We start from the raw sequence: 24,842 nt of genomic DNA on the forward strand, positions 1-24,842 counted from the left end.
AAAATAAGGCCAATGAATTAAAGAATTGATTTGTGTCTTTTAAATCTTTGCAAACAGGGACCAAGTTTACACCGTAAACTTAAATGAAGTTCCAAAATTGGAAGTTACTCCAAGCAAGGTGAGTAAATGGAGGTGCAAGGGAAAGATATTTTCTTCAGGTTCATTTTTATTAATGATTTTTTTTGTTTTGTGGAGAGGAAATCAAATGTCGATTTTCTGATTTGATTTAACAGAAATTAACGTGGAGGTCAAGGCAACAGGACAGAGAGAACTGCGCTATGAAAGGCAAACACAAAGTAGGTTTAGCACATACATTATAGAAGCCATCACTAATGTTTATTCTGTATGTGAAGGCTGTGAATGATATATCTTACTCTCTTTTCAGGATGAATGCCATAACTTCATTAAAGTCTTTGTTCCAAGAAACGATGAGATGGTGTTTGTCTGTGGAACAAATGCATTTAACCCTATGTGCAGATACTATCGGGTAAGAATACGGAAGATGTCTTTAATCTGTTACTGGTTTTGCCTGCCCCACATAGCAAACACATCCAGTGTGATTTCAGAGTGCTTCAAGGTGAAATAAAACCAGACAGAAGCCAATGTGCTGAATTAAGTTTTGTGGAAAGACAGTGTTTTGCTTTTATGCCAGTGTACAGAACAGAAATGACACTATCACCCATTTCTTTTTCTTCTCTAGCTGAATACTTTAGAGTATGATGGGGAGGAAATTAGTGGTTTGGCCAGATGCCCATTTGATGCCAGACAAACCAATGTCGCCCTCTTTGCTGGTAAGAACTTTTTGCTTGCAATGAGTCTAAAAGATTAATGGCATCAAAGGAGCCAGAGAGCTTTTAAAGCAAGCACAAGAAAGCTTAGAGGTGTCATGGTGCCCCTGCTCTTAATTTTTTTTAAAGGGCCTCCAAAGAATTAGAAGCTGACCTGTTAGTAAATAGGTTACAGCAATCTGGGGACAAGTGGCAATAAAGAAGTGGGAGAAAACACAGGCTGGTCAGAATTCTGTAGCTTATCAAAGGCCTCTTAATACCATGTTTTCAACTTATGTTTTAGATGGAAAATTGTATTCGGCAACAGTAGCAGATTTCCTGGCAAGTGATGCTGTTATTTATCGCAGCATGGGAGATGGATCTGCCCTGAGAACAATAAAGTATGATTCCAAATGGATAAAAGGTAATGTGGGGATGTGTTCCCATACACATGGAAAATCTAATTTCAGTGGCACAGAGGGCCAGTTACTTCACAGACAACATGCTTCATATGTATTCTACCATGGTAGCATATATGCAGCTTTCAGTACAGTGTGTTTGCAATAAAAGAGCAGTTTAATACAAAGTGACTTTGTTTATTGCATCAGTGAATAGACCTGCAGTTGCACAATGCCTTAGCTGAAATGCCATTTCTATGAGGCCTTTTTACAGACCATTAGGCAACATTAAAGACTTTGTGTAAGCTCCAGTGCAACCCCATTCGGATATCCTAAAGTGTCTGGAAGACTGGAGCAATGTTAGCTGGTGTGGACCTGGGGAGAAGCCACCAAAGTTCTTTGAAGTGACCCTCTCCTTGCTCTTTCTTACAGAACCACACTTCCTCCATGCCATAGAGTACGGGAACTACGTTTATTTCTTCTTCCGAGAAATTGCTGTGGAGCACAACAATCTAGGCAAGGTGGGTATGGGCACAGCCAGCTGCCAGGGAGGCAGGGGGTGGAGCAGAATGAGGTCATCCTCAGCCAGCATCACTAACAAGCACAGTTTCCAATATGAGGCAGATACCAGTACAAAGTTTGCATGTTTTTCCTGTCATCGTCGTGCATGGGGCTGGGTGGGAAGAGAAACAAAACAGAGCACTCTTCAGCCAAGAAGTTGTTTCTGTTCCATGTGCCTTGCTGGTGGGCAGGCTCACTACAGGTATCTGTGTACTGCAGTTGCCTCAGTGTTGCTGTAGCAAGTAATGGAAAATCTGTGGGTTTTTTCATGCTTATTAAAGAAACAAAAGAAAACAAGACAAAAGAAGAGTTTCAAAGAAGTTTCTCTAATGTCCCTGGATAGTGAATAATTCAGTCATGCTGGTACAGAGTATAATACTTATGCCTCACCATGGAAGGATATTCTATAATAAATTATTAAATCCTTTACACATGGTTAATTAAAGTCTTTAAGTCTCACTAACAATATGATTTTGAAGGGAAAAAAAAGGCGGGGACAAGCTTCAAAGCTGCATTTGCTTGGTGATACATTAAGGTGCTTGTGCACTACAAGCAAAACGTTTGCTTTCATCCTTTCTGTGGAGATAAATGCTGCTTCCTTCTCACAAAGTTCTCTTTGGTGCTTTACTAACAGCTCAGAAACAAGCACTGTTTTCCTCGTGTCTCAAGCCTTTCTCCCTTTCCCCTGTGTTTTTGCCCTTGACAGGCTGTGTATTCCCGTGTGGCACGCATATGTAAAAATGACATGGGGGGGTCCCAGCGAGTCCTGGAGAAACACTGGACATCCTTTCTGAAAGCTCGGCTCAACTGCTCGGTTCCTGGGGACTCCTTCTTCTACTTTGATGTTCTGCAGTCTATCACAGATATAATAGAAATCAATGGAGTCCCCACAGTTGTCGGTGTATTCACCACACAGCTTAACAGGTGAGTGATGAGCAGCTTTACATCAAAGGTAGTTCTCTGGTTCTTTCTGCACCGAGATTGGTGCCATTGTAGTCTGAGTTCTTGCAACTATTTGTCTAATTTTACAGCATCCCTGGTTCAGCAGTGTGTGCTTTCAGCATGGATGACATTGAGAAAGTCTTCAAAGGGAGATTTAAAGAACAAAAGACTCCTGACTCCGTTTGGACAGCTGTACCTGAAGACAAAGTACCAAAGCCACGGTAAAAGATTCTTATTTGTGATGCCGTAATACTGTCCTTGTAAGACCTACCTTAAATCAGCTGCACTCTAGAGTGTCTTGTCAGGTGAAAACCAAAGCAGAGCTTTATGCTTCAGCCATAAGGATGCTCGTTAGCTGCCTTCTCTGTTAACTAAAATACCAAGAGGGAAACAATGGTGTTCTCCTTTCAGACCTGGCTGCTGTGCAAAACATGGCCTAGCAGAGGCATACAAAACGTCCATTGACTTCCCGGATGAAACGCTCTCCTTCATCAAATCTCATCCTCTGATGGATTCAGCTGTTCCCTCAGTTGCTGAGGAGCCCTGGTTCACCAAAACACGTGTCAGGTATGACACCGTTCACAGGTAATGCATGGGAAAAGGGAGAAAAGAAAACACACTGTTAACTATATGCTTCTTGGGCTTGCTAGGTACAGATTGACAGCAATTGCTGTAGACCATGCTGCTGGACCCTACCAGAACTACACAGTCATATTTGTTGGCTCTGAGGCAGGAGTAGTACTTAAAATCTTGGCAAAGACCAGGCCTTTTTCTTTGAATGACAGCGTATTACTGGAAGAGATTGAAGCATATAATCATGCAAAGTAAGTATTACCAGAGCACCCAAGCCCATGGTGTCTAGCTAAAAAACACAACAGTAAACAAAAACCAACTCATTATCACCAACATCACCACTTGTTTGTTATTTCACAGTGTTCTTCATGTTGAATAACCTGAAAATATTTGGTCACTTGCCATTTTGCACGGGTTGAGTGAACAACCAAATTCCACTCTGTGACGTCAGTGATACACTCCAATTCCTCTGCAAATAGATACACTTTTTTTTCTTGAATGTCAGAACTATCTGCTGCTGTTAAAAAGAAATGATGGGAGCTTATCTTGAGGGTTTCCTAAGAGTGACCAATAACGTGTAAACTACGTCTAATCGTTTTAAACTTGTTTATTCTGGTGCAAAGAATTGGGAAATGCAAGCATTCCAATTAGACTCTGCAGGCATCCAATACAGGACTCATGTTCTGCTCTGTCGAGATATTTATGCCAGCTGAGAGAACAAAGAAAATGGATTTGGATGTTTTTCCTACATAGTTCAGCAAACTTATCACCTAACTGTAAATAAGAGCCAGAAGCTGGCATGTGATAACTTGTAGGTTCCTTTAGAATCACTCAGCAAAGACTAGTAAGTTACATTTCTATAAACAAAGGTCTCTTCAGTATCTGTCTGTAGTGCAGACAATAAATAAAATGTTTGCAGTGTAAGTGCTGCACAAAGTGGCATAGTTACTGCAATAATGGCCTCCCCTTATATTTGCTGAACAGGTGTAATGCTGAGAGCGAGGAGGACAGAAGAGTCATTTCCATTCAGCTGGATAGAGACCACCATGCTCTGTTTGTGGCATTCTCCAGCTGCATCATCAGAATTCCTCTGAGTCGATGTGAACGCCATGGGTCATGCAAAAAGTACGGCTCCGTTCCTCAGCCTCCCCTGTAAAGGGAGAGCACCAACATCTCTTGGGAAGGAAGTAAAAAATGCATCATTTTCCCTTTTTTTTCTTTGCAAGGGCATGTATTGCTTCACGGGACCCATACTGTGGCTGGTTAGACCATGAGACATGTGGAAGAGTGACACCAGGCATGCTGTAAGTACTCCTTTTCAAACTGGTCCAGCATCTCTACACATATGCTTTATAGACCACATGAGTTCATGACCTGTGCCTGTTCGCTTGCACTCAGATGATAAATCTCTATGTTTTTAAGGTGCTTTTTGAGTGTACTGTAGATGTAAGAGAGCAGACCACTAAGGTCTGATGTAATTCTGCAATCTCTAAGTGAAGACTTGCTTTCAGTGGGAGTTCTACAGGCGTGTGGAAGAACAAGGCCTGTAGAAAGAGCAGTTGGAAGCAAGAAGCCAAGAATTTGCTGCCTGCAAATCTGAGCAGCTCAGAGAGGACAGCAGACAGTATCCCCTCCCAGGCACCCTCATGGCCAGCCACAGTCAATTGCAAACATGACAGCACAGGATTCACTGTGCAAAGAGGAAGATTTTGCCTGCGTGCTGGCGCTTGGGTGATCTATGTGCCGACCGAGGGCATTTTGCACAGATCAGGCCTGTGATGTACAGTGTATGAGCAGCCGTATCTCAAAAAGAAGCTTTTGTGGCAGGCCAGTGCCAACTTGAACTGGTATAATTGGGTGGCTATATCTACAGCCAAGAGCATGGCTCATGCAGAAGACACGATGAAGCTGCTGAAAAATAAGGATTTTTGTGCGGTTGGGTTTGTTGTCCAATTTCTTGGCGTGAGCAGATGTATAGGGTTCTAAAGCCCAGCGATAGCAAATGTGTGCCTTTTGTCAGACAATTGTCTGGGCCATACACAAGCTCTCATACATGTTTCCATCTGCTGCTTAAAAAAACAAGTGAAAATCACCATTTGTTTTCCTGCTAATACTGTTAATTGCAGGTTCTCTCTGTTTGTTTCATACAACCACAGCACCGGAGGATATGTGCAGGACGTGGAATATGGCAACACAGCACAGCTCGGGGACTGCCACGGTAAGGCATAGTCACTGTTGCTCATTTGTAGTAGTCTGTGGCCACACCTCACTGTGGATGTTAAATTTGTGATGAGCTTTTCAGTAACATGATGAACACATCAGCTGGTGTTCCTGTGAATGTTCACAAAGCTGAGCTTTTGGTCCTGGGTGGCAGAGTTTTGTCTTTCCTTCACCAGTTTGCAACTATTTGGGGTCTACAGCATAGTATTGAAGAACGTATTTTTTTGTAACCAGTAATATTTTAGTTTTTATTTTCCATTACTCAGGTTTGAGATCTTTTTGCTTTCTTTTGGTTACTTTTTACTGATTACTTGTTCCTTTAATTCTTTTAGAAATTTTGCCTACTACAGCTACACCAGATTACAAAATATTTGGCGACCCAACATCTGGTTAGTTTTTTTTAATTTTTTGAATTAATGACCTTTACTTTCCTTCAGTTCAGCATTTTCAGCCCTTTTTTCCTTCCTTTTGCACAGTTGGCAGTCCTCCATTTTTGTGCTTTTACTCATGTTCCCACTGATGGTAAAGATAGTCAGACTTCTCGCTCAGCACTTCACCCTGTGTAGCCGCATGTTAACTGCTCATTATTTATTGAGACATCTTTTATTAAAGAGCCTGATTAACATAGATGACATCTTCACTGCACGAAAGTCCACTAAGCTTTACTCTTTATCCCCAGCCATGCATTTGTGAGTGCCCCTATTGGTCATCTCTAGTAGATGAATGGCAGACTTTCATCACCTTCCTCTTTCCCTCTCCTTTCCTCCTTCCTTCTCTCCCAGCAAGCGTTTTGCACAAATACACATTTTCTGAAATGTGTATGTCTATATTTTTGAAATGTTTTAAGTAGATTATGCTAATGGAAAAAATTTAACATCACAAACTGTGTAGCTGAATGAGGACTTGTGTAGACGAGGCTGCCTTAGATAATATTTCATGCGTTGTTGTCAGATGAATTTTCACATCCTTTTCTCCTTCGGTGGCTTTTCTAATAGCATTCTCACTGTCAGCCCCTGGTGTTCTAAGAGGCAGGACCCAGTGCTCTTGTGCTGAACACAAAAGCAGAACCTGTGTTGACTTCAACAGAAGCAAGACTGAGCCTTTATTATCCAGTCTTTGCTCCTGGAACTTGGGTCTCTGCTTTCAAACCTGGGGCACATTTCTGACTGACAAAGAATCATCTATGTGTATGTAAAATTTGTAGGAGGGCAACTAGAATGTTATTTTGTGTCTTACCTTCTGATATGTGAACTTCTGGAACCTGATGAGAAGTAATGTTTAAGACAGATGTTTAGGTTAGACTTCCTTAGGAAAGCAAACAGAACTGTTACACTACCTGGCTTACAGTAGTGATTAATTTATCCAACTGAGTTTTCAAAGCTATGTGTTAGGACACAGATAGAATAAGGCTCAGTTCATAGTTCCTGACTGAGCTTGCTGTTGAAGTACCCTTCACAGTCAGCTCTCAAGCCATAGACATTTGTGCCTAAACCTACCGGCAGAGTGAACACAAAATGCTTGTGCAAAGTAGGCTTTGGATTGTAGATCCAATTTGCCTCCTTGTATGCATTTTTCACACAGGCTGTGGAGGTTCTGTTCAGCAAATGTCCTACAGAGGTGCCAGAATCTCTGCAAGATTGTTCCTTAGGAGCCATTACAAAATAGGGGTTAAAACCATTCCTTTCATCCCCACCTGCAGAAATGGCTGGCTCAGCAGTTCCTGGTGTATCATAACAGCACTAATGGAGCTGATCTGGTTTCTCAGGCGTAACCTGTCATGAGTGTGTATCTTTCCAAGTAACTTTTTTTTTTTCAAGAGGCAGCCAAGTGTGTTGTCTCCAGTGAAGAATATTGCAGTTAAGTAGAAGAAGTTGTGCTTTTGAATGCCACCAGTTGCTTACATTAACTTTTGCACTGCTTTCATGTTTGACTTCTCTGGCTTTCTGGCTAGCAGCTGTCAATGTTTCACTGGGGTTTTTTTTTTGTACATAAAGTTTTGAACCAGTTGATTTTAATCAGCCCTCTGTAGTGTGCAGAGTGCTGGGTGTCGCATTTTGCTCTGAGATGTAACTCCCATTTAAATGCTGTCTCCAGCTATAGCTTAGATGTGCCATGAAACAGTGAGGAAAGGCTGACTGTAATACACATTAATAAAAATCTGTTTGCCACCACAGACATGGAGTTCTCCTCAGCTTCCATTACCACAATGGCAAGTATCCCAGTTATATCACCTAAAGTGATTGGTTCCTGGAAACCTAAAGTGACTGGCTCTCGGAAATTTGTAGTTCAAGATGACCCAAACACTTCTGATTATTCTGATCCATTATCAGGTGTCCCAAAGGGTAAGGCCTTACCAGGGAATACAGTGCAGCTGAATGGAAACCTGATAGTCTCAGCATTGTCTAAGGCTTAAATGTAACGGTCATGATTGTTGGGCTGTATTTTACACCCATTTCCTCTGAATATGCAGACAGTGCAATCATGTTTTTCATACCTACTTATCCAGTGTACAGAGTGCTGCTTAGAGCTTATACTGGGAAACACAGATAATAAGCTCAGCCTTTTATTCACAGGGGCTCCAGAGCTCCCGTTACAATCGGTGGGAGTTCTGAGTTTTGGATGCATTAGGAAAAAACGCATTCAAGACTTAGCTACACCTCTGGTAGATCCTTTAAAACCAGTCTTGTTAGGATAGGACTTGATTCTCATGAAAGATTGCTTACAAGAGCTTCAAGTTTGTTTTTTCTTGTTTGGTGTAGGGGTGAGGTTTTTGGGGTGACAGGGGACAACAGAAAACAAAGCGCAGCTCCATGATATTAAACGAGACATGTCCCAAACATACCTGCAGCAGGATTTTTCAAGAACATAGGTCAGATCTGAGTAAAGGTGTGCTGAACTTTTGTTCTCTGGATATGAGCATCTGTTTACAGATGATCTCAGTGCATAGAGAGACAGGCACACAGGTCTTAAGCCAAACACAAAAAGAAACGTTCTACATGTAATACATCTTTCTGTAGTCTTTCTTTCAGCTAAATGACCCTTTGATTAGGCTCTTATGGCAAAGACTTTAATTCAGTAGGACTATTGTAGTCAACCAAAGAACCAAGAGGCTTCCAGTCCCATAAGCAAACCTTAGGTCTTCCTCAGTACACAGACTAGCCAGGTGACAGACATGTTTGCACATTTCTGTATTTACTGAAAAATCTCACCAGCCAAAATCCATTTGTGTTTTATTGCCATTCACCAAAACATTATCAGGTTTCCTATCAGCCATTATGGCAGTGCATTTGTCATTTTTATTTGTCGCAGTTATTTTCCATTTTGCTTTAAGATTTTGTTATCATTTGCTCATGGTTCTGAGTTACATTTTGTGTCGTAGCCATTAGTGAAATTCACTCATGTTTTCTTCCTCCTTCTGCACAGTGCCATTAAAACCTATAACCCTGAACATTAACAATGTTCAAAGGCCTTGCCTCTAACAAAAGTGAATTGATTCCTTCCCTCTTGCTTTTTTCATTTTAACATCCCTTGGGATAGTTAACAGAATTACTTTCATTAAAAACTAACATTGTCTTAGCTGCAAAATGTCTGTGGTTGCTTTAGAAATCTCAAAAGAACAAAGGGAGCTTGTTAATACACAAATAAAGAACTAATCCCGTATTCAAATCCTTGATTTAAGCTAAAAGTTTTCTAAATTTTAACATTCTCTCATAACTTAACCTTTCAAGTTGTTGTTTTTTAATGTTATGTCAACATTGGTGTTCATTATTAACTAAAAAAAAAGAAAAATTAGTGCTCTAATAAAATGATATAATCTTGACCTTCCAAACAATACACTTACATAAGGCAGGGTGTGCCACTTCAGGGCCAGCAACCTTTGGATGCATTAGTTTGCAAGTTTTGCACCATGTTACATTCCCGTGGTTACAACAGTGCAGTGTGTGCATTATGCAGTTTCACACAACATTTGCATAATCCTGTCTCTCTTTTGATACTGATTTATGAGTTGGGCAGAAAATTGAGAGAGAAATCCATCCATGAGTTATTAATTGCTGTCTAGCCCAGCAGCACCTTCTAACCTCAATTTTCCAGCAGAAATCATTAATGTTAATAACATACAGGCCCCTGGTTTTGAGCCTTAAAGGAAATCTGGGGACAAGCTAAACCAAATGTAATATGAGGCAAGATGCTTCCACAAGGATTCCTCATTATCAAAGAAAATGGACAGGTTTCAGTTAGTCTTATCCCTGCTCACATTCATCGTTATTTATAGCGCCCTTTGCCTTCACTAGTACTGTGGATTGCAGGATCCACCCGAGTCACACTAGCCTAGAGACAGGGCACTTGCAGACACTTAGCAGACACTTCCCCGAGGGAGGCTGCATTCTTCTGAAGCTGTGTGGGTCTAAAGTGCTTGTAGATTTATCCTGTACTGCACATCTTTTGCAGGTGTGAGGTGGGAAGTGCAATCAGGAGAGTCCAACCAAATGGTGCACATGAATGTCCTAATCACTTGTGTCTTTGCTGCCTTTGTGCTGGGAGCCTTTATTGCGGGCGTGGCTGTGTACTGTTACCGAGATATGTTTGTGCGCAAGTCCAGGAAGATCCACAAGGACGCGGAGTCGGCGCAGTCCTGCACGGACTCCAGCGGCAGCTTCGCCAAGCTGAACGGGCTGTTCGACAGCCCAGTCAAGGAGTACCAGCAGAACATCGATTCGCCCAAGCTCTACACAAACCTGCTGACTAGCCGAAAGGAGCTGCCACCAAACGGTGACACTAAGTCCATGATGATGGACCACCGGGGCCAGCCTCCGGAACTGGCTGCACTGCCAACTCCTGAATCTACACCTGTTCTTCAACAAAAGACTCTGCAGGCGATGAAGAGTCAGTCAGACAAAGCGCACACTAACCTCAACGCTTCACGGAAGGAAACCCCGCTGAAAAGCCCTCAGTTTTTCCCCTCCAGTCCTCCACCCCACTCTCCTCTAAGTCACGGACATATTCCTAGTGCCATCGTCCTTCCCAACGCTACCCACGATTACAACACTTCTTTCTCAAATTCTAATGCGCACAAGGCAGACAAAAAGATGCAGCATATTGATCACCCACTTACAAAACCATCCAGCAAAAGAGACCACAGGAGATCTGTTGATTCCAGGAACACTCTGAATGATTTTCTGAAACACTTAAATGAAACTACTAGTAATCCCAAAGCAATTATGGGAGATATTCAAGTGACACACCAGACATTAATGCTGGATCCAATGGGAAATATGTCCGAGATCCCACCTAAGGTTCCCAACAGGGAGGCGTCTTTATACTCTCCTCCATCCACTCTTCCAAGAAACAGCCCCACAAAACGAGTGGACGTTCCCACCACGCCTGCCGTTCCAATGACCTCTTTGGAAAGACAGAGAGGTTATCACAAAAATTCTTCACAAAGGCATTCAATATCTGCCCTTCCTAAAAACTTAAACTCACCAAATGGTGTTTTGCTATCCAGACAGCCTAGTATTAATCGTGGGGGGTACATGCCTCCCACAACAGGCACAAAGATGGACTACATGCAAGGGACGCCTGTCAGCGTTCACCTCCAGCCTTCCTTGTCCAGGCAAAGCAGCTACACGAGCAACGGCACCCTTCCTCGTACAGGAATAAAGAGGACATCCTCCTTAAAACCTGATGTCCCACCAAAACCTTCGTTCGTTCCTCAGACAACTTCAGTCAGACCACTGAACAAATACAGCTATTAGGGACATGTCTGTGCTAAAAACAAGCGTGGGATTGACCTGTACAGGTTGTGAGGTGATGTTGTGGTAGACACATAAGACAGAGACTTGCTTGTTGTTAAAGAGAACCAAGTGGCCAAAGAAACTGTCTTTACTTCAGCAACATCTGTGTCTTGCCACAGGTAGCTATATAGCAAGCCTTCATGTACTTGCTAAGAGCAAACAAACAAAAACAAAGGAAAGTGCTGGTCATTACATTTCTTTTGTTTGGAGCTAAGGAGACATGTAGCACAACGGGGTGGGGGCTACTTTACTGTTCTAAATAGCTAAAAAAAAAAGTTATTGGGAAAAAAGTCAGTAAGCAAATACTTGAAAAATGGGTTCCATTTTAGACTGCCATTAAGCGTGGTCCTTCCCATTAAATGTGAACATTTTAGTATGTATGCATTCACCTTGCCTCTTGCACAAATGTCAGAAAATGGTAATGTCTCAACAACTATCTGGGTTAATAATCAGTTTGCTGGAATTCAGTCTCTGGCCCAACTGTAGCATTATTTCTTTCTCTCCATGTGTGTGGCATTTTGTTTGTGCCACAGATAAAGCTGTGCGTGTGTGTGGATGTGCGTGTGTACTGTACACACTAGGATGTGCTTAGATTCCCATTGCATCTTTTATGCTACGGAATTGTTTACATTGAGCATGACTGAACAAACAGATGACTCTGCCTTCTGCAGCCCGTTGGGTTCAGTTTGGAGACGGCTAAGGAAGAACTGCGCATCTCTGCCAGCCTTCTGAATGAAATAGCCACCCCGTGAAAGAGTGCAGGTATGGTTAGTTCTTCATAACTCTGTTTTGCTGCTATTGATTCAGAGCTGTGCATTTCAAATCGAGTGTTTGGGGCTAGAACGGGGGAGTTTCACTGTGTTTCTACAGTGCCTCCGTCCAATACCTGGCCACTGTGAACTTGAGCCCCTGTACTTCTCATTGAGGGCAGCTAATAATCAATTCACTTGGCAAAGGCCTGTGTAACTAGAGGAGGTTACATTTTTGTTGCATTTACTAATGCCCTACACGCTGATAGACTCTCGTCAATAAAAAAGAGGAAACATTAATTGGCCTGGCAGAAGCAGTCTGTGAAAACTCAACAGTAGTGCAATCAATTTGTTTTTGTTGTGTAATGTAAGGGGTTTTTTTTCCAAAGTCATGCAGGTAATGACAATATTCTGTAAATATTATGTGTGAGTTTACCTGAATCTGTGCATTTTGTGCCTTATTCATGCAAATGATAAAAGTACTAAAAAAAAAAATAAATCTGTCAAGTGTTCTCACTATAGCACATATCTCCCGAGTGCCAGTTGTACACCTCTCAACAGCACCCAAAAAAAACCAACCCACAAAACAAAGCAGCTGAACAGCAAGAATAATTAATGGTAACTAAAGGCAGCCTACAATCCAAGAAGACAGCAGCATTAAATCACCTTACCATGATAAACATTCCACTCCAGCTCTCCGAAGGATCAAACAGTTATAATGTGAAATCAAATGAGGTTTCTAGGGTAATGGAACACCTGCTAAAGTTGTGTAAGCTATTTAGTAGGTTTTACAGAATCCACTTGCAGCTGATGTTCCACACAGATGGCTAGTTTAGCTTACAAACTAGACACTACCACATTGTTTATTGAACATAACTATAGAAATAACCACGGCAGAGGGATATTCATGAATTAGCAGGACGGATAACTGCAACGGGTTTCAGAGACGGTGGAAATTTATATTATGTGTCGGAGAGGGAGAAAAGGTTAGTCACTGAAAACTGGATCTCTGTTACAGAACAGAGAATAAAGGACAGAAGTAGTCATTTTTTTCTGGTAAGGCTGTAAGGGGACATTTATTTCCTGAGACCTCTGGATCCAAAATCAATGATCTCTTTTCCTAAACACTTCTGTCTTGGAACTAAACCACTACAGATTAATAACTATTAAAAATATACTCCGTTTTCAAAAGACACAAACTGATCCGAATTCACTTCACCAATATTAATACAGTTGTGTGAAACCGAAAGGTAAATGTATGTGAACCCTGATAACCTCCTGTAACATTGTGCTGCCTTGTAGATGGTAATGTGAGTTCTCTCAGTATTTATGTTGAAGTTTCTAACATTCAACCTAGTCCTTACTCTGTTAATTTAATAATAAAAGATGCTTTATCCATTTGTGCAAAGGTAAACGCAGATTGTATCTTTTTTAATGGTACGGCATAAAAAAAAAGTAACCCTTAAATGAAGCTGCTCTATACTATAGAGTACTTTAACATGTATAGATATCTTGTAAACTTGTATTGTGGATGTGTAAATAATACGTTCTTTGGGTTTTTAACACCGCATGTAAAGTCAAAATAAAATATTCCCATGTACCGAGTGTCTCATTGCATTATTAGTGACCCTAGTTTGAGGTGCACTGTGTTGAGTGTGCAACAGAGGAAAAGCTCTACTTGCCTTGCATAGCTCTGTGAAGAAGCCTCAAAGACATCCTGTCATCAGCCTTGCAGGACACTTGCAGATGCACACAGGTGTCCTGTTCCATTTGCAGCCACATGCGTGTTCTTCAGGGAGGGTGAGTGTCTGCAGATGACTTTCAGCCTCCTCTGCTAAATATAAAACAGCAAAGTAATTGGCATGCAGTGGTGGAGTGCTGAACAAAGTCAGAGGTGCTCATGTCACCAGCAAGATGCACTGCATTTGAAAATACTTAGTATGTGCCCGTATGAGGCCTCTGTTGGAGCCTGATCCAGGTTTCAGCCTGTTGAGCTTCGAAAAATACTGGGTTTGTGCAAATACAGTACAGTTTGGAAAGAAGAGACTCTTGCTTCTGAAAGGCAGGCTACAAAAAGACACAATCCCTGGCAAAATTAATTGCAGCCATATCCTACGTAGCAGGACATTCCTAAGCACTTACTAATGCTTAATAATTGAAATTCACATTTCAGGCAGCCAGTAAAGCCCAACAGCAATACACATGCCATGGATTTAGTGTGTGCCAACATCACACGTAATTTTAAAATAACCAGGGTAAATTAGTATCAGAAAACAAATGTAATGTACACTTTTAATTAAAAGTTGATTTTAGATAATGGAGAAAAATCGTTTATTATGAGATTATACTGTCAGGGTATTCATCATTTGAAATTACTCTGCATGTTGTAACAACACAATGGCAGCTACTTGTAACTTACTAAGAAGAAATATTTTAGAGGCAAAAGAAACATGGTGCTAAAAAAAAGAGGTCTCAAACCTATAACTGCTCAATGGGAGCTTTTCAGTGGCAAAAGCAATCAGATTTCTTTGTATTGATGTAAGTTTTTCACTGGATGTCTTACCTAAGAGCCAACCACATACCGCAAGGCCATGCTGCTTGGCCCCTTCAGCTGTGCCTTTTGTGTGACAGTGTCCAGTGTGGCTAAAGCTGATCCCTCTGAAGGGGCAGTACTTTTGAAGCACACCTACTTGAAAACTTCAGCCAGGCATTAAGGGTTGTGGTGAGAATTACAAATCATTTGTTTTATTGACATGTAAGTGTGCATCTGCAGAATATATAATGGAATATATTCAGGAAACATCTGTAGTTAGTACACCTAGAAGGGGTCAAGTGACCATTTTTCCACAGTTACTTGACTTGGTCTATATTGAACCAGCTTTTGCCTACCTAGAGTGATGTGATGGCTGGGTGGGTCAAGCCAGACAGTTACCTTCCTCAAAACATGCTCTGCTGGGCTGCGTGGTGGGTGCAAACACCACAGCAACCTGTGAAAACAAACACTCAACAGTTATTAGAAAATACAGAAGAAAAACTCTACTAAGAGAGAGGGAATGTGGCAGCCAAAGGCCAACCACTCATAACTGCAGTTTTTAAACAGCTGTGTCTTTGATGCTGGTCCAAAGCAGCTGCTTACCAACTCTCGGGGCTGAAAGAGAACCACAACCATAAGGACAAGGTTAGCAAGCAATGATATGACAGTGATTTCAGATTTTCTCCTCAGATGCTCTCCTAGGTCAATTGGTTTAAGTATCGTGCAGGCTCTTGAAGGACAATCTGTATCCACAGCTCTAACTGTTGAGTGCATGAAGGATGCTTGGTGCTGGCAAGCAGGAACTTGCTGGTAAGGGATGGTCCCAGGCCCAGAACACAGCCTAGGCTGGAAGTGCTCAGGCTTGTGGAGAGGTCCTAGTGTGAGTGTGTGTGTGAAGGCTCTGGCTCCATTTCTGCAGTGTGAGTGTGTGAAGGCTCTCTGGCTCCATCTCTGCAGTGTGAGTGTGTGAAGGCTCTCTGGCTTCATTTCTGCAGTGTGAGTGTGTGAAGGCTCTCTGGCTTCATCTCTGTAGGAAAAAAGACAGCAAAAAAGGTAATTTAGGACAGAACACAGACCAGTAGAGACAAAACAAAATGGGGTGCTAGGCCCATAGCAGTGAGATATTACAAGAACACCAATTTGTAAAGCCATAAGTAGTTATCTCTATGGCTGTGCTGCCAGCACAAACCTGTGGCCTTTTGAATTGGAGGCTTCTGCCTTTGTGCCATTTTGCTAATGACTCACTCTGTGACTCTGGGAAGATTACAAGGGTTTATTCAGTAACATGGATCCTCAGAAGGCAGTGTTCTTAGCTGGAGTATGGGCAGTTGCTCTGGCTCTAACATTTTCCACACAGGCAGGTTTTTTTGTCAATTTTCCCTTCTCTCTGTGATCCTGAGCACCAGCAAAGTGGTGCTTTTCCTTCTTGCAGGTAAATACAGGGAAAGAGAAATCCCTTCCCACCTGGGAAAGGTTAGTATTTGCAGGAGTGGGGAGGAGCTGGCTGGTATTTCCTCAGGTGCCTGTTCATTTCTTGGGACTGGGAAATGGTGTTTTTCACACTGATCACAACACAGCACCTCAATAATGCAGCATCTGGACTTGGGCTGGGCTGTGCGAGCTTTTCATATAAAAAGCAGTACCAGGAGACCAACCTACCAAGATTGCGTTTGTTGTTCAAATGTCATCACATCACACTAGGAAAGAGCAAGAAACCAAAGGATTTGAGAGGAGGAAAAAATAAATATTTAATTAGATTCAGCTTTGCTCAGAGAATTGGAGAATCTTGACTTTTACTCACTTCTTACTCAAGTGCAGCTGGTGCGAGGGCCTGGCTCTGGCCCGGCCTTTGCTACTTGCCTGCAAACATGGCTGTAAGCCTACAGCATTGGCCTGACACACACCTGAAAGTATTGCTCATCTCCAGCTCTCAACTGAGAAACCATTTCTGCTCTGCCTGAAATGAAATTTATTGGAAGCTCCGATTTTATTAGTGTGTTCTGAATCCATGCAATGGCCTGATTTATGGTCTGCTTGTTTGCTTTTTTTTCCTACAGTCACTGGTAACTTCCCTGAGCTCTGTTTATTAAAATCATAACCAGACCCAAGCCTATGGCCAACAGCAAAGGCTACTGAGCAGAGAGATCAGAGGGTCACAGCGTTTAGGCAAATTTGAGAAGTCCTTGGGCTGCAACGCTCTGCCAAGCTGATGCCTCTGCCCTTTGTGTCAGCCAGGAAAAGTGTTGCTCAAGCTCCTCTAATACTTTAAGGGTAGGAAAAGTGAAGAAAACCTTGCCATTATCGACAAGCTGTCCTGGCCATTTTCGGTGATGGTCAGTGTCCACTTGTTAACAGAAATGGAAGATTTCAAGAGGAAAACCTGAATGCTTAAAACCCCTGAACCTGCACACATCTTGCTGTCCTTGCTTTGCAGATCACAGGCTGTTTTTCCAGTGTAATGTCTTACAGACTTGAACAAAAATGAGTGAAGAATAACAGTTGTAAATGAAGGCCCCTCTGTAGGATCATACCTGGCTGCAGTAGCTGGTGTTTAACTTTTTCCAGTAGCTGACCTTAAGCACTGGCAGAGGCAGGTGGTGAGCTAACCAGTTTGCTTCTGTATCTGGGTGGTAGCCTCTAACTTGTGTCTCTTGCTGGCACAAAGTGGAACGGCTGCCTAGCAAGAGAAGAAGGGGTGGCAAATGGCTTTTAGTTTGGGTCACTTGAAGCACAAGCTTATTTCCCAAATCTTTGCCTTACAATACTGGCCTCACATGAAGAAAAACTAATCAAAAGCAGATCAGAGCAGATGAGTCATAAAAGCAATGCACACGCTAGCTGCACCTTCCCTCTCCGTGCAGCGAACATCCATCTGATGACTCGCTCCCCTCAGGAATACGTAGTGCTCAATTAACGGCTCAGAGAGGTCTGCTGCAGAGCAATGGTGAATTTGTATAAGCAGGCTGTGCTGTAACACCGTGCAGTGCCATTAGCCACAGGTTACTGCGCCTGGCCAGCGATTAGGTGAGCCAGAAGCACGTCCAATATTAATGCTGTGGGTGAGAACTGATTTCTGTGAGAGCTTGCTTGCACAGCTCTGACGTTCACTCTCTGTCACTGTTAGCACAGGTGAAATACTGACTCCATCAAATGAGATGGCAGAGCTGCATGGGGCCAGGCCCTCACCCTCAATCACTCAGACATTCCCAGAAAGCAAACGTAAGGAGATGTGAGGAAGGCCAAAGCAAAATGTGATGAACATCTGCAGGAAAGCATTTTCTGTAACAGGACATAGCTCCAACATCATCTCTGGCCACATTTGTTTAATAAGGAGATGAAGGCTTCTGAGTAAGAAGAATGCAGGAGCCATCTGCTTTCTCCAGTTTTTGGAGGGTTTCCCTGCAGGTACTGCAGTGGGAGCTGAACAAGGTTGCCTACACAGCTGGTTTCAATTCACTAGAAAAGCCCATCATATGTTACACTCAGCTGGGATGGAAGGTGCCAAACACCAAGCTCCAGGTACATGAGAAGGGTTATGTAAAGGCACCCACTGAACTCGGTGAAACTTGTGGAGAGTTACTTGTGCTAAGGGAAACAAAAGAGGGTGTTTCTGTGGAGTTAGCATCACATCTGTTGGTAAAACCCAAGTAAGGGGTATCAACGTGTCAAAACCACAGAATCACAGAATGAAGTTGGAAGGGACCTCTGCAGATCATCTGGTCCAATCCTCTTGCTCAAGAAAGGTCATCAAGAGCTACTCAAACATTCAGAAAAATCACTGAGGTGAATTAGGTGCTTAAACTGAAAGGCAGTAAAAATGATTACTCATCCTTAAAATCTTTTCTTGGAGAACCTTCAAATTATGCAGGTTCTTTTTGCATAAAGATGAAGTCTTTTTTCTACCTAAACTGAGGTGGATTTGGATATCCAACTACTGTTTTTATTACAGCTCTTCTCTCTCTTTGACAAGCACAGAGTACACACCTCAAATAATTGTTCACTGTTCAGATCCCGGTGGATATCAGCTGATCCTAGCACAACCTACTACTCTTCATGCAAGTCTTTCATCTGAAGTGACATCGTGATCAAAGGCAAGGTTATACGGAGTGCAACGCTGAGAAAATCATGTGACACTGCAGAGCTTCTTCATTACTGGGATGGATAGTTCAGAAATCACTTGGAAATGGCATTTTACTATACATGACATGTTCCATATTACAAGCATTCCTTGCTAGCTCCTGCTGTGTCACTTAAGCAGCAGTACTTGGCAAAAGGCTTCATTTTCTCTTTCACAAGAACAAAGCTCTAGGTAGTTTCTCCCCATACTCTGAGGGAGGGCATATGCCTCAAGAGGCTCTAACTACATAAGACATTCCAGGCCAGGAGAGACAAAATATCACATGGGACACAAAACAAGATCTGTTGCCAAAACTGTACTTTTTGTCACATTTCAGACTAAAACCACTTAGAAAACTGTCATCTCAATTTGATGGGGGGGAGGAGGGAGAAAATGTTTGCCCTGAAACTGGTTGACAGAATGGACAGCTTTATGATATTGGCTTCTAACAAAATCTTGCACAGATGCCACACGGCTAACACTGTCAGCAGTTTCTATCTAAATCCAGTACTGGATTTTTTTTTAAACTCCTCCTCATGTTCTCTAAAACACAATTTCACTTGTCTTGCACAGGACAATAACAGCTAACCTGTCTTGAAGCCTCACTCTGGTATTTTAGTGCTCTATTTTTTCTCATAAAATCCTTTCAGTGGAGGCTTCTTCTCAATCTGGCTGCTGCTTCACAGAATGTTCCAGCCCAAATCCCCTCTGCTTCAGATGCAAGGTCAAGTCAGGGTCCAAGGAGCCCAGCTTCAAAAAGCAGGACTGCACTTTTGTTATGGCACCTGATCTCACCTCCAAGCTTGCCATAGTTCTCTGTTATCTCTTTCCTATCGATCACAGGCTCTTCCATCCCACCTATGCAACTTGGGTGCTTCTGAAAGTTTCCCCAGATCACCATCAAACACCCATAAGTAGCTTGTTCATATCAGGGTCAGGGAAACCAGCGGGGAGCTAGACTGACACTAAACCAAGTCTGGAAAACCAATAGAAACCAGCAGGAGATGCATGTCTAAATGCCACTCGTGCCTTCGAAAATCCCCTCAGCTGTTAGGCCTATTTAATCCTTGCTGTCTGTTCAGACATTAACAGAGATGCCAGCTATGCTGTGTATCGTTCACCCTGTAGGCACAGGGAAGAACCATGGCATCTCTGGAAAGCATACCAAAGTCCTTAATTCCAACCCAAAGGAGCTACAGACACCAGCTAGTTCAGAGCTCATGGTGGCACAGGGTTTCAACCAGTAACTGCAGACCTGTGAGGTCCCCGCTGCCTTACTGAAGTATTTCTGAGCGATCTGAAGTTGCAGAATGGGCTTTCATTTAGAGGGTTATTTTCTTAGCTGGGCTGCTTTGCTGTTCTGTTCTAAAATAAAGCAATTCTGGAATACTAATCAGTCTCTGAAGATTTTTTTCCCCAAGAATATTACAAAATATGACACTAAGTGTACTAGCCTGAACTCAGCTTCTGTCTGATTTAATAAATTTATGCCAGCCAACCAGCAATTAATTTTTTTTAATTAACCCTGGAGGTTAAATGGAAGTTTACTAAAATCAGAATATATTAAATAAATAATTTCTCTCGGCTTCTCTCAGGAACTTTCTCTCTTATCCCAATAACCAGTTCAGCTGCAAAGAGATCAATAAGGTCTTTCAGTTTAGTGAGTAGAAGGCACACATTAAAAACTTGGTAACAAACCTGATAGACTGGAGAAGACATTAAAGCTTTTTTTGGCTTTTTCTGACACTAAATCTATTTGCTAAAAAATTCTTGAGGAAAGGTTACTGCCCATATACTAATGTTGCCAAACGGAATAATTTGTTAGCATTGCTTGAGAAGATTTCTTGGCATTTATCCACAGAGAGAAGACTTGTCTGTTAAATCTTCACTACAGGAGAAACCAGCATTTTCATCCTGAAACCAAAGATAGCGCCACAAGCCCAGCATTGTTGGGTCTTCCCATCCCACAACTGAACAAAGCAAGTGATCGTTTCATAGACTAAAAAAATCCCTGTAGGAATCCTCCTCTTCCTCACAAAGGAAACTCCCAACCTAACATCTCACTAGGTGTGATGTGCACAGCCCCAGACACCGCACAAATCTCTTTGCCGCTTCTGTTAGAAAACTGCCTGCAGACAGCAGCTGGGGTTTCCTAGCCCCAGGAGTGGTCACACAAGGTGGTTCAGCACCGGTTACTCGTGTGAGCAAAGACTAAATTCCAGGTGATTCAGTGTCAGCCTCCCTGATGCACATGCAGCAGTATAAACCCCTTCAGTGACATCTTCTTTTTGGCTGTAATTATGGTGATAGTTTTAGATCATAAAGTCATCATCATACTTCTACTTCTCTTAAGCCAAACATGCAGACTCACAAAGGAGTGAGCTTTTGAGAGAAACAAACTGTAACAAGAGCCCGATGACAGCGTCGGTGGCAGTGCACCAGAGCTTAGCTACCGGCTCCCAGTGGAGCAGCAAGAGTCGTTACATCCATCACAGAAGGCAGAGCTAATGTGCTAGAATTTCATGTTGCAGAGTCGCCTCCATGGATTTAAACCCTTAGAGAGAAAAATGCCTTGGTTTAGTCCCGTGGTATTCCTGTAGAAGAGAAATCCACTGGCAAATGGCTTCTAGTGATGTTTGGCAGGGATTTACCAACAGTAGTTTGATTTTCAACCACAGTGGCAGAGTTTTCCTCCATGGCCCCGTTTTGTCCTTGTTAAGTAAACAGGACCAGCACTCAGAAAAGTACTCAAAGTAAAGCGCTTTATATTAGCTGCCTGACTGAAGTATTTCAATTAGATTCATTAAGGAAGTTATTACTTGTTAATTGAATAGCAACAGACTGCTAAGGATCACTTATTGAGGTCTAATAAGTATGTAAGAGTGAAATCTACTCTTCATGTAATTCTATCAGCAATAAACTAGTGCAATTAGCTTCTTACTAACAAACTTAAATTGTGGAGAATGTTGAGGCAGATAATTGGCACTTAGGAAGATACCTATAGTAAGTTAGTGCAGTATCAATTAACATACTTATGAAATGTCAGTTTAAACTCTGAACAAATAATTTATACCAGTGGGCTGTGGGTTAGTTGGTTAAATGCTATTTAAGTGCTTAAACTTTCATATTCAAACCAAAAATCCTCTTGATGCTGTTTTGAAATAACTGTTACATCTGCCTCATGTCCAGGTGTCTAACCTGTGGGTTTCCTGCAGGAAGTGCCAGTAAGGCACTGACTGTGCACACTGGCACATGTGAGTGAGTCAAGGACTTGTCTGCCCTGGCTGCTGTCTGCTCAGGAGTCTCACTCTTCAGTTTGACCTAACTAAGGTTCATACCTCATGACTGTGAGGTCTCAATTTTATCCACTGAAGAATCTGAGGTGCCAAAGCAGCAAGTTTTGCCCAAAGCTGTCTCTAGAAGATCACAGTAGCTCTGAGATCAATTCCTTCCCCAGGAGCTAGTGCGTGTGATGTTTGTATGCCATTTGAACTCAATTACCAACCTGACCAGATGGAACAAGGTAACCATCAGTGTTTGGTCAGGACAAGCAGCAACAGAACCAACCTTCATTCTTCCAGTCCTGTGATCTTATCACAGCTCCTGCTCTTCCTCCAAATATTCTCCAGATGTTCTGAAAAGGCTCTGCCTCCCTGTTTGAAATGGAAATCCCTCTGCTCTCAGTTTGGCTGCGTGAAATGAAATGTTTTGCAATGCCACAGTGCTTATGGAGACTTCTGTTTGTAGCAGAGCCTGAGCCTTTGTGCCCAGCAGAAGCCTAGGAAGCAGTGGCAGGAAAGGATGGTAAGATACCCACTCCTCAGGCAGCAGTGCCTTAGTGGCAAAGGGAATGAACTGAGGCTTCAGTGAAAGTGTTTGGAAAGAATGATGAGACACAGAGGCAGGATGCTGCAGGGCTAAAACGAGGCAAGAGAACTGAAGACAGCAAGCAAGAGTTACTGACCAGCAGGACACACTGTGGGGCAGACAAGGTGGAAGGGAAGGGAAATGCAGGGCTCAGGCCTGAGTCCAGGCAAGCAGGACAGAAGGGCCAGGAGGTGGGAAGTTGTTGGCAAGGGCAGTACTTGCCATTTTAAGGGTATCTGTGCAAACCTATTTTAGAAGCTTCTATTTTAAAGCAGGCCCACCCCTCCCCCTTCCCCACATGCAGAAACACACACTGATCCATCATGTGGAAATACTTCAGACTCATCTGTTTAAAAAAATTGACAGCATATTCCTGTCAGCTAGGAGTGTGATATTTTTTTCAGCTATGCCAGCAAAAGCCCTGATATAGACACATCTGTAATATGAGCAAAAGGGAAAAAAGTTTCTTTTTGCCAATACAGCTTCTTTTGCTCCAGCAACTGGTACAAGCTGTAATTTTTTTGCAGGCTTTTTCCTGGTATAAGCTGCTACACTCTTGAGTGACTGCACTGTCAGTGCAGCTAGGCACTAGGTTCAAAAACAGTGTTCACAAGACCTGAAATTGTGCTGGATAAAGGACAGCACCTAGCTAGCACTGTGAAATTCTGTCAGTGCCTGGAGCTTGCAGGTATGGCTGCAACAGAAATACAAAATAGTAATGAATTCCAAACTTGACTTTCCCAAGCTCCAAAGTAACAGCAGCCAAATCATCCTTACTTCTCCAACCTTTCTAATAAGCATCTCTGACCCAATGCAGCCTTGCAAGCAATCAATGTCTGCTTAGAGTAAATCATATCTCAAAACATAGAGCTGACTCAGTGTCCAGAAAACCCTGGGATGTATGGGAATGACTTTTTTGTTCTGTATGAATGGAATAAAACTTAAGCATTTGGGGGAAAGGCAATCTCAGATAATAAATAATGCAGAAACTCTGACATACCTTTTAAACCTTCAGTCCCCTTATAATTTAGTGTTTGAAATGCTACGCTATGCCTTTGGAAGCCTTTTCTCTCCCCACTGCTGATGATGGTCTGTCTTCTTAGACACTTGAATAATGTCTCTCTTCCTCTTGTAACATCTTCTTTGACTACTCCTCATGCATAGTAATGCTAATAATCTTGCAGCTTTCAGAGACATTTTTCTTCCTTTAAATGAATGCCTAGTTTTACGCAGGGCTGTTTTGTTCAGCACCTCATCTCCTGCATGCCTCTTTTGCTGCACAGTGTACCTGTGTACATACAAATGTCTATTTACTGCTGCCCATTATGAGCTGTTCATGTTCCATTTAGCAGCATGCCAAAGGATCAGGCTAATTGATTACCTATATTGTATAAATTGTAGCAAAGCATAAATGATGCAGTCAAGATTAGCTTGCTGTTATGTTGAATATTGTACAAATATGAGTGTAAGCATAATCCCTCCCAAAAGAACTCATACCATCATTAACTAGGAACCTTTTGCACATGAAATGGACTTGATACCTAGCAAATTACACAGGGGATAATGCTATGTGCAGTCATGTAGAAGGATGTATTTTATACTACCTGACCACCATAGAGTTTTACAGTTCTTTCCTCAGAGAAGATGAATTCAAGTTCTGTCACCTCCTAAAATGTAATAATGTAAATATGGACAATAGATAAGTATTAAGCTCATTTGTCAAGGGGAACTATGCAATTCATCTCAGGTCATGAAGCAAGAAAGGACAAGAAATGCAAATGGAATCCAAAATGTAACTGTTAGTCCAGTCCTGTAACCAGCAGGGAGCACACTAATGTGCTTTGTGCTTCTACGTTATTTTTAAGCACCTTCTCAGTCATCATTAAATGTTAAAAGGATCTTGTATCTTTTGGAAAGGGTGCAATTGAAGGTCCTGCCTGTTTCCAAAGCTTCCTGAAATAGAAATCCTCACGTGTAAATGGCCAATATAGGATTTCAAATACATTTTATATAAATAATTCTGTTAGGAACCCTGGACTAAAATCATTCTGATGGCTTTGATACAAGTGCACAGTTGGTCTCTGAAGCTGCAGCCACTGCAAAGGCTAATCACATTAATCTGAACACTATTCCAATGGCAGCTGACAAAGAAATGAACACCAAACCAGTCAGCTCAGGCCCCTCCTGCTTATTTAACCAGTCCTTCTGCTGCACTTAATGTTATCACTGCAAAATCCAGAGGGAACTCTTCTGCTTAAATACAGTCTTGAAACAGTCGCATGCTGCATTCTCAGGAGCAGTCACACACTGTTAAACATAAGAA

The 24,842-nt window shown here is 42.2% G+C and overlaps 1 protein-coding gene and 2 long non-coding RNA genes across 13 annotated transcripts in view; 1 reads left to right on the plus strand and 2 right to left on the minus strand.

Moving 5' to 3' along the window:
* SEMA6D (semaphorin 6D) overlaps positions 1-13,602 on the plus strand; it is a 229,377-nt gene extending 215,775 nt beyond the window's left edge. For 5 of the 11 annotated variants that reach the window (XM_064157632.1, XM_064157636.1, XM_064157635.1 and 2 more), the window contains 16 exons: positions 58-118; positions 234-296; positions 386-487; positions 701-791; positions 1,072-1,191; positions 1,598-1,686; positions 2,433-2,650; positions 2,758-2,889; positions 3,080-3,235; positions 3,319-3,492; positions 4,226-4,366; positions 4,468-4,545; positions 5,368-5,459; positions 5,794-5,850; positions 7,636-7,803; positions 9,911-13,602. In XM_064157632.1, coding sequence (XP_064013702.1) covers positions 58-118; positions 234-296; positions 386-487; positions 701-791; positions 1,072-1,191; positions 1,598-1,686; positions 2,433-2,650; positions 2,758-2,889; positions 3,080-3,235; positions 3,319-3,492; positions 4,226-4,366; positions 4,468-4,545; positions 5,368-5,459; positions 5,794-5,850; positions 7,636-7,803; positions 9,911-11,214 — 3,046 coding nt within the window. In that variant the 3' untranslated portion in view covers positions 11,215-13,602. The remainder of the gene's footprint in view (positions 1-57; positions 119-233; positions 297-385; positions 488-700; positions 792-1,071; positions 1,192-1,597; positions 1,687-2,432; positions 2,651-2,757; positions 2,890-3,079; positions 3,236-3,318; positions 3,493-4,225; positions 4,367-4,467; positions 4,546-5,367; positions 5,460-5,793; positions 5,851-7,635; positions 7,804-9,910) is intronic. The other 6 variants (XM_064157633.1, XM_064157634.1, XM_064157638.1 and 3 more) reach the window with 6 other exon arrangements.
* Positions 13,603-16,258: 2,656 nt separating this feature from the next.
* Positions 16,259-24,842, minus strand: part of LOC135182969 (uncharacterized) — a 123,211-nt gene continuing 114,627 nt past the window's right edge. The window contains exon 4 of the long non-coding RNA XR_010305365.1: positions 16,259-17,212. This is a non-coding gene — a long non-coding RNA (uncharacterized LOC135182969). The remainder of the gene's footprint in view (positions 17,213-24,842) is intronic.
* LOC135182970 (uncharacterized) overlaps positions 24,188-24,842 on the minus strand; it is a 33,559-nt gene continuing 32,904 nt past the window's right edge. The window contains exon 2 of the long non-coding RNA XR_010305367.1: positions 24,188-24,826. This is a non-coding gene — a long non-coding RNA (uncharacterized LOC135182970). The remainder of the gene's footprint in view (positions 24,827-24,842) is intronic.

The sequence above is a fragment of the Pogoniulus pusillus genome, chromosome 17, assembly GCF_015220805.1.
Source record: "Pogoniulus pusillus isolate bPogPus1 chromosome 17, bPogPus1.pri, whole genome shotgun sequence".
Classification (NCBI taxonomy): domain Eukaryota; kingdom Metazoa; phylum Chordata; class Aves; order Piciformes; family Lybiidae; genus Pogoniulus; species Pogoniulus pusillus.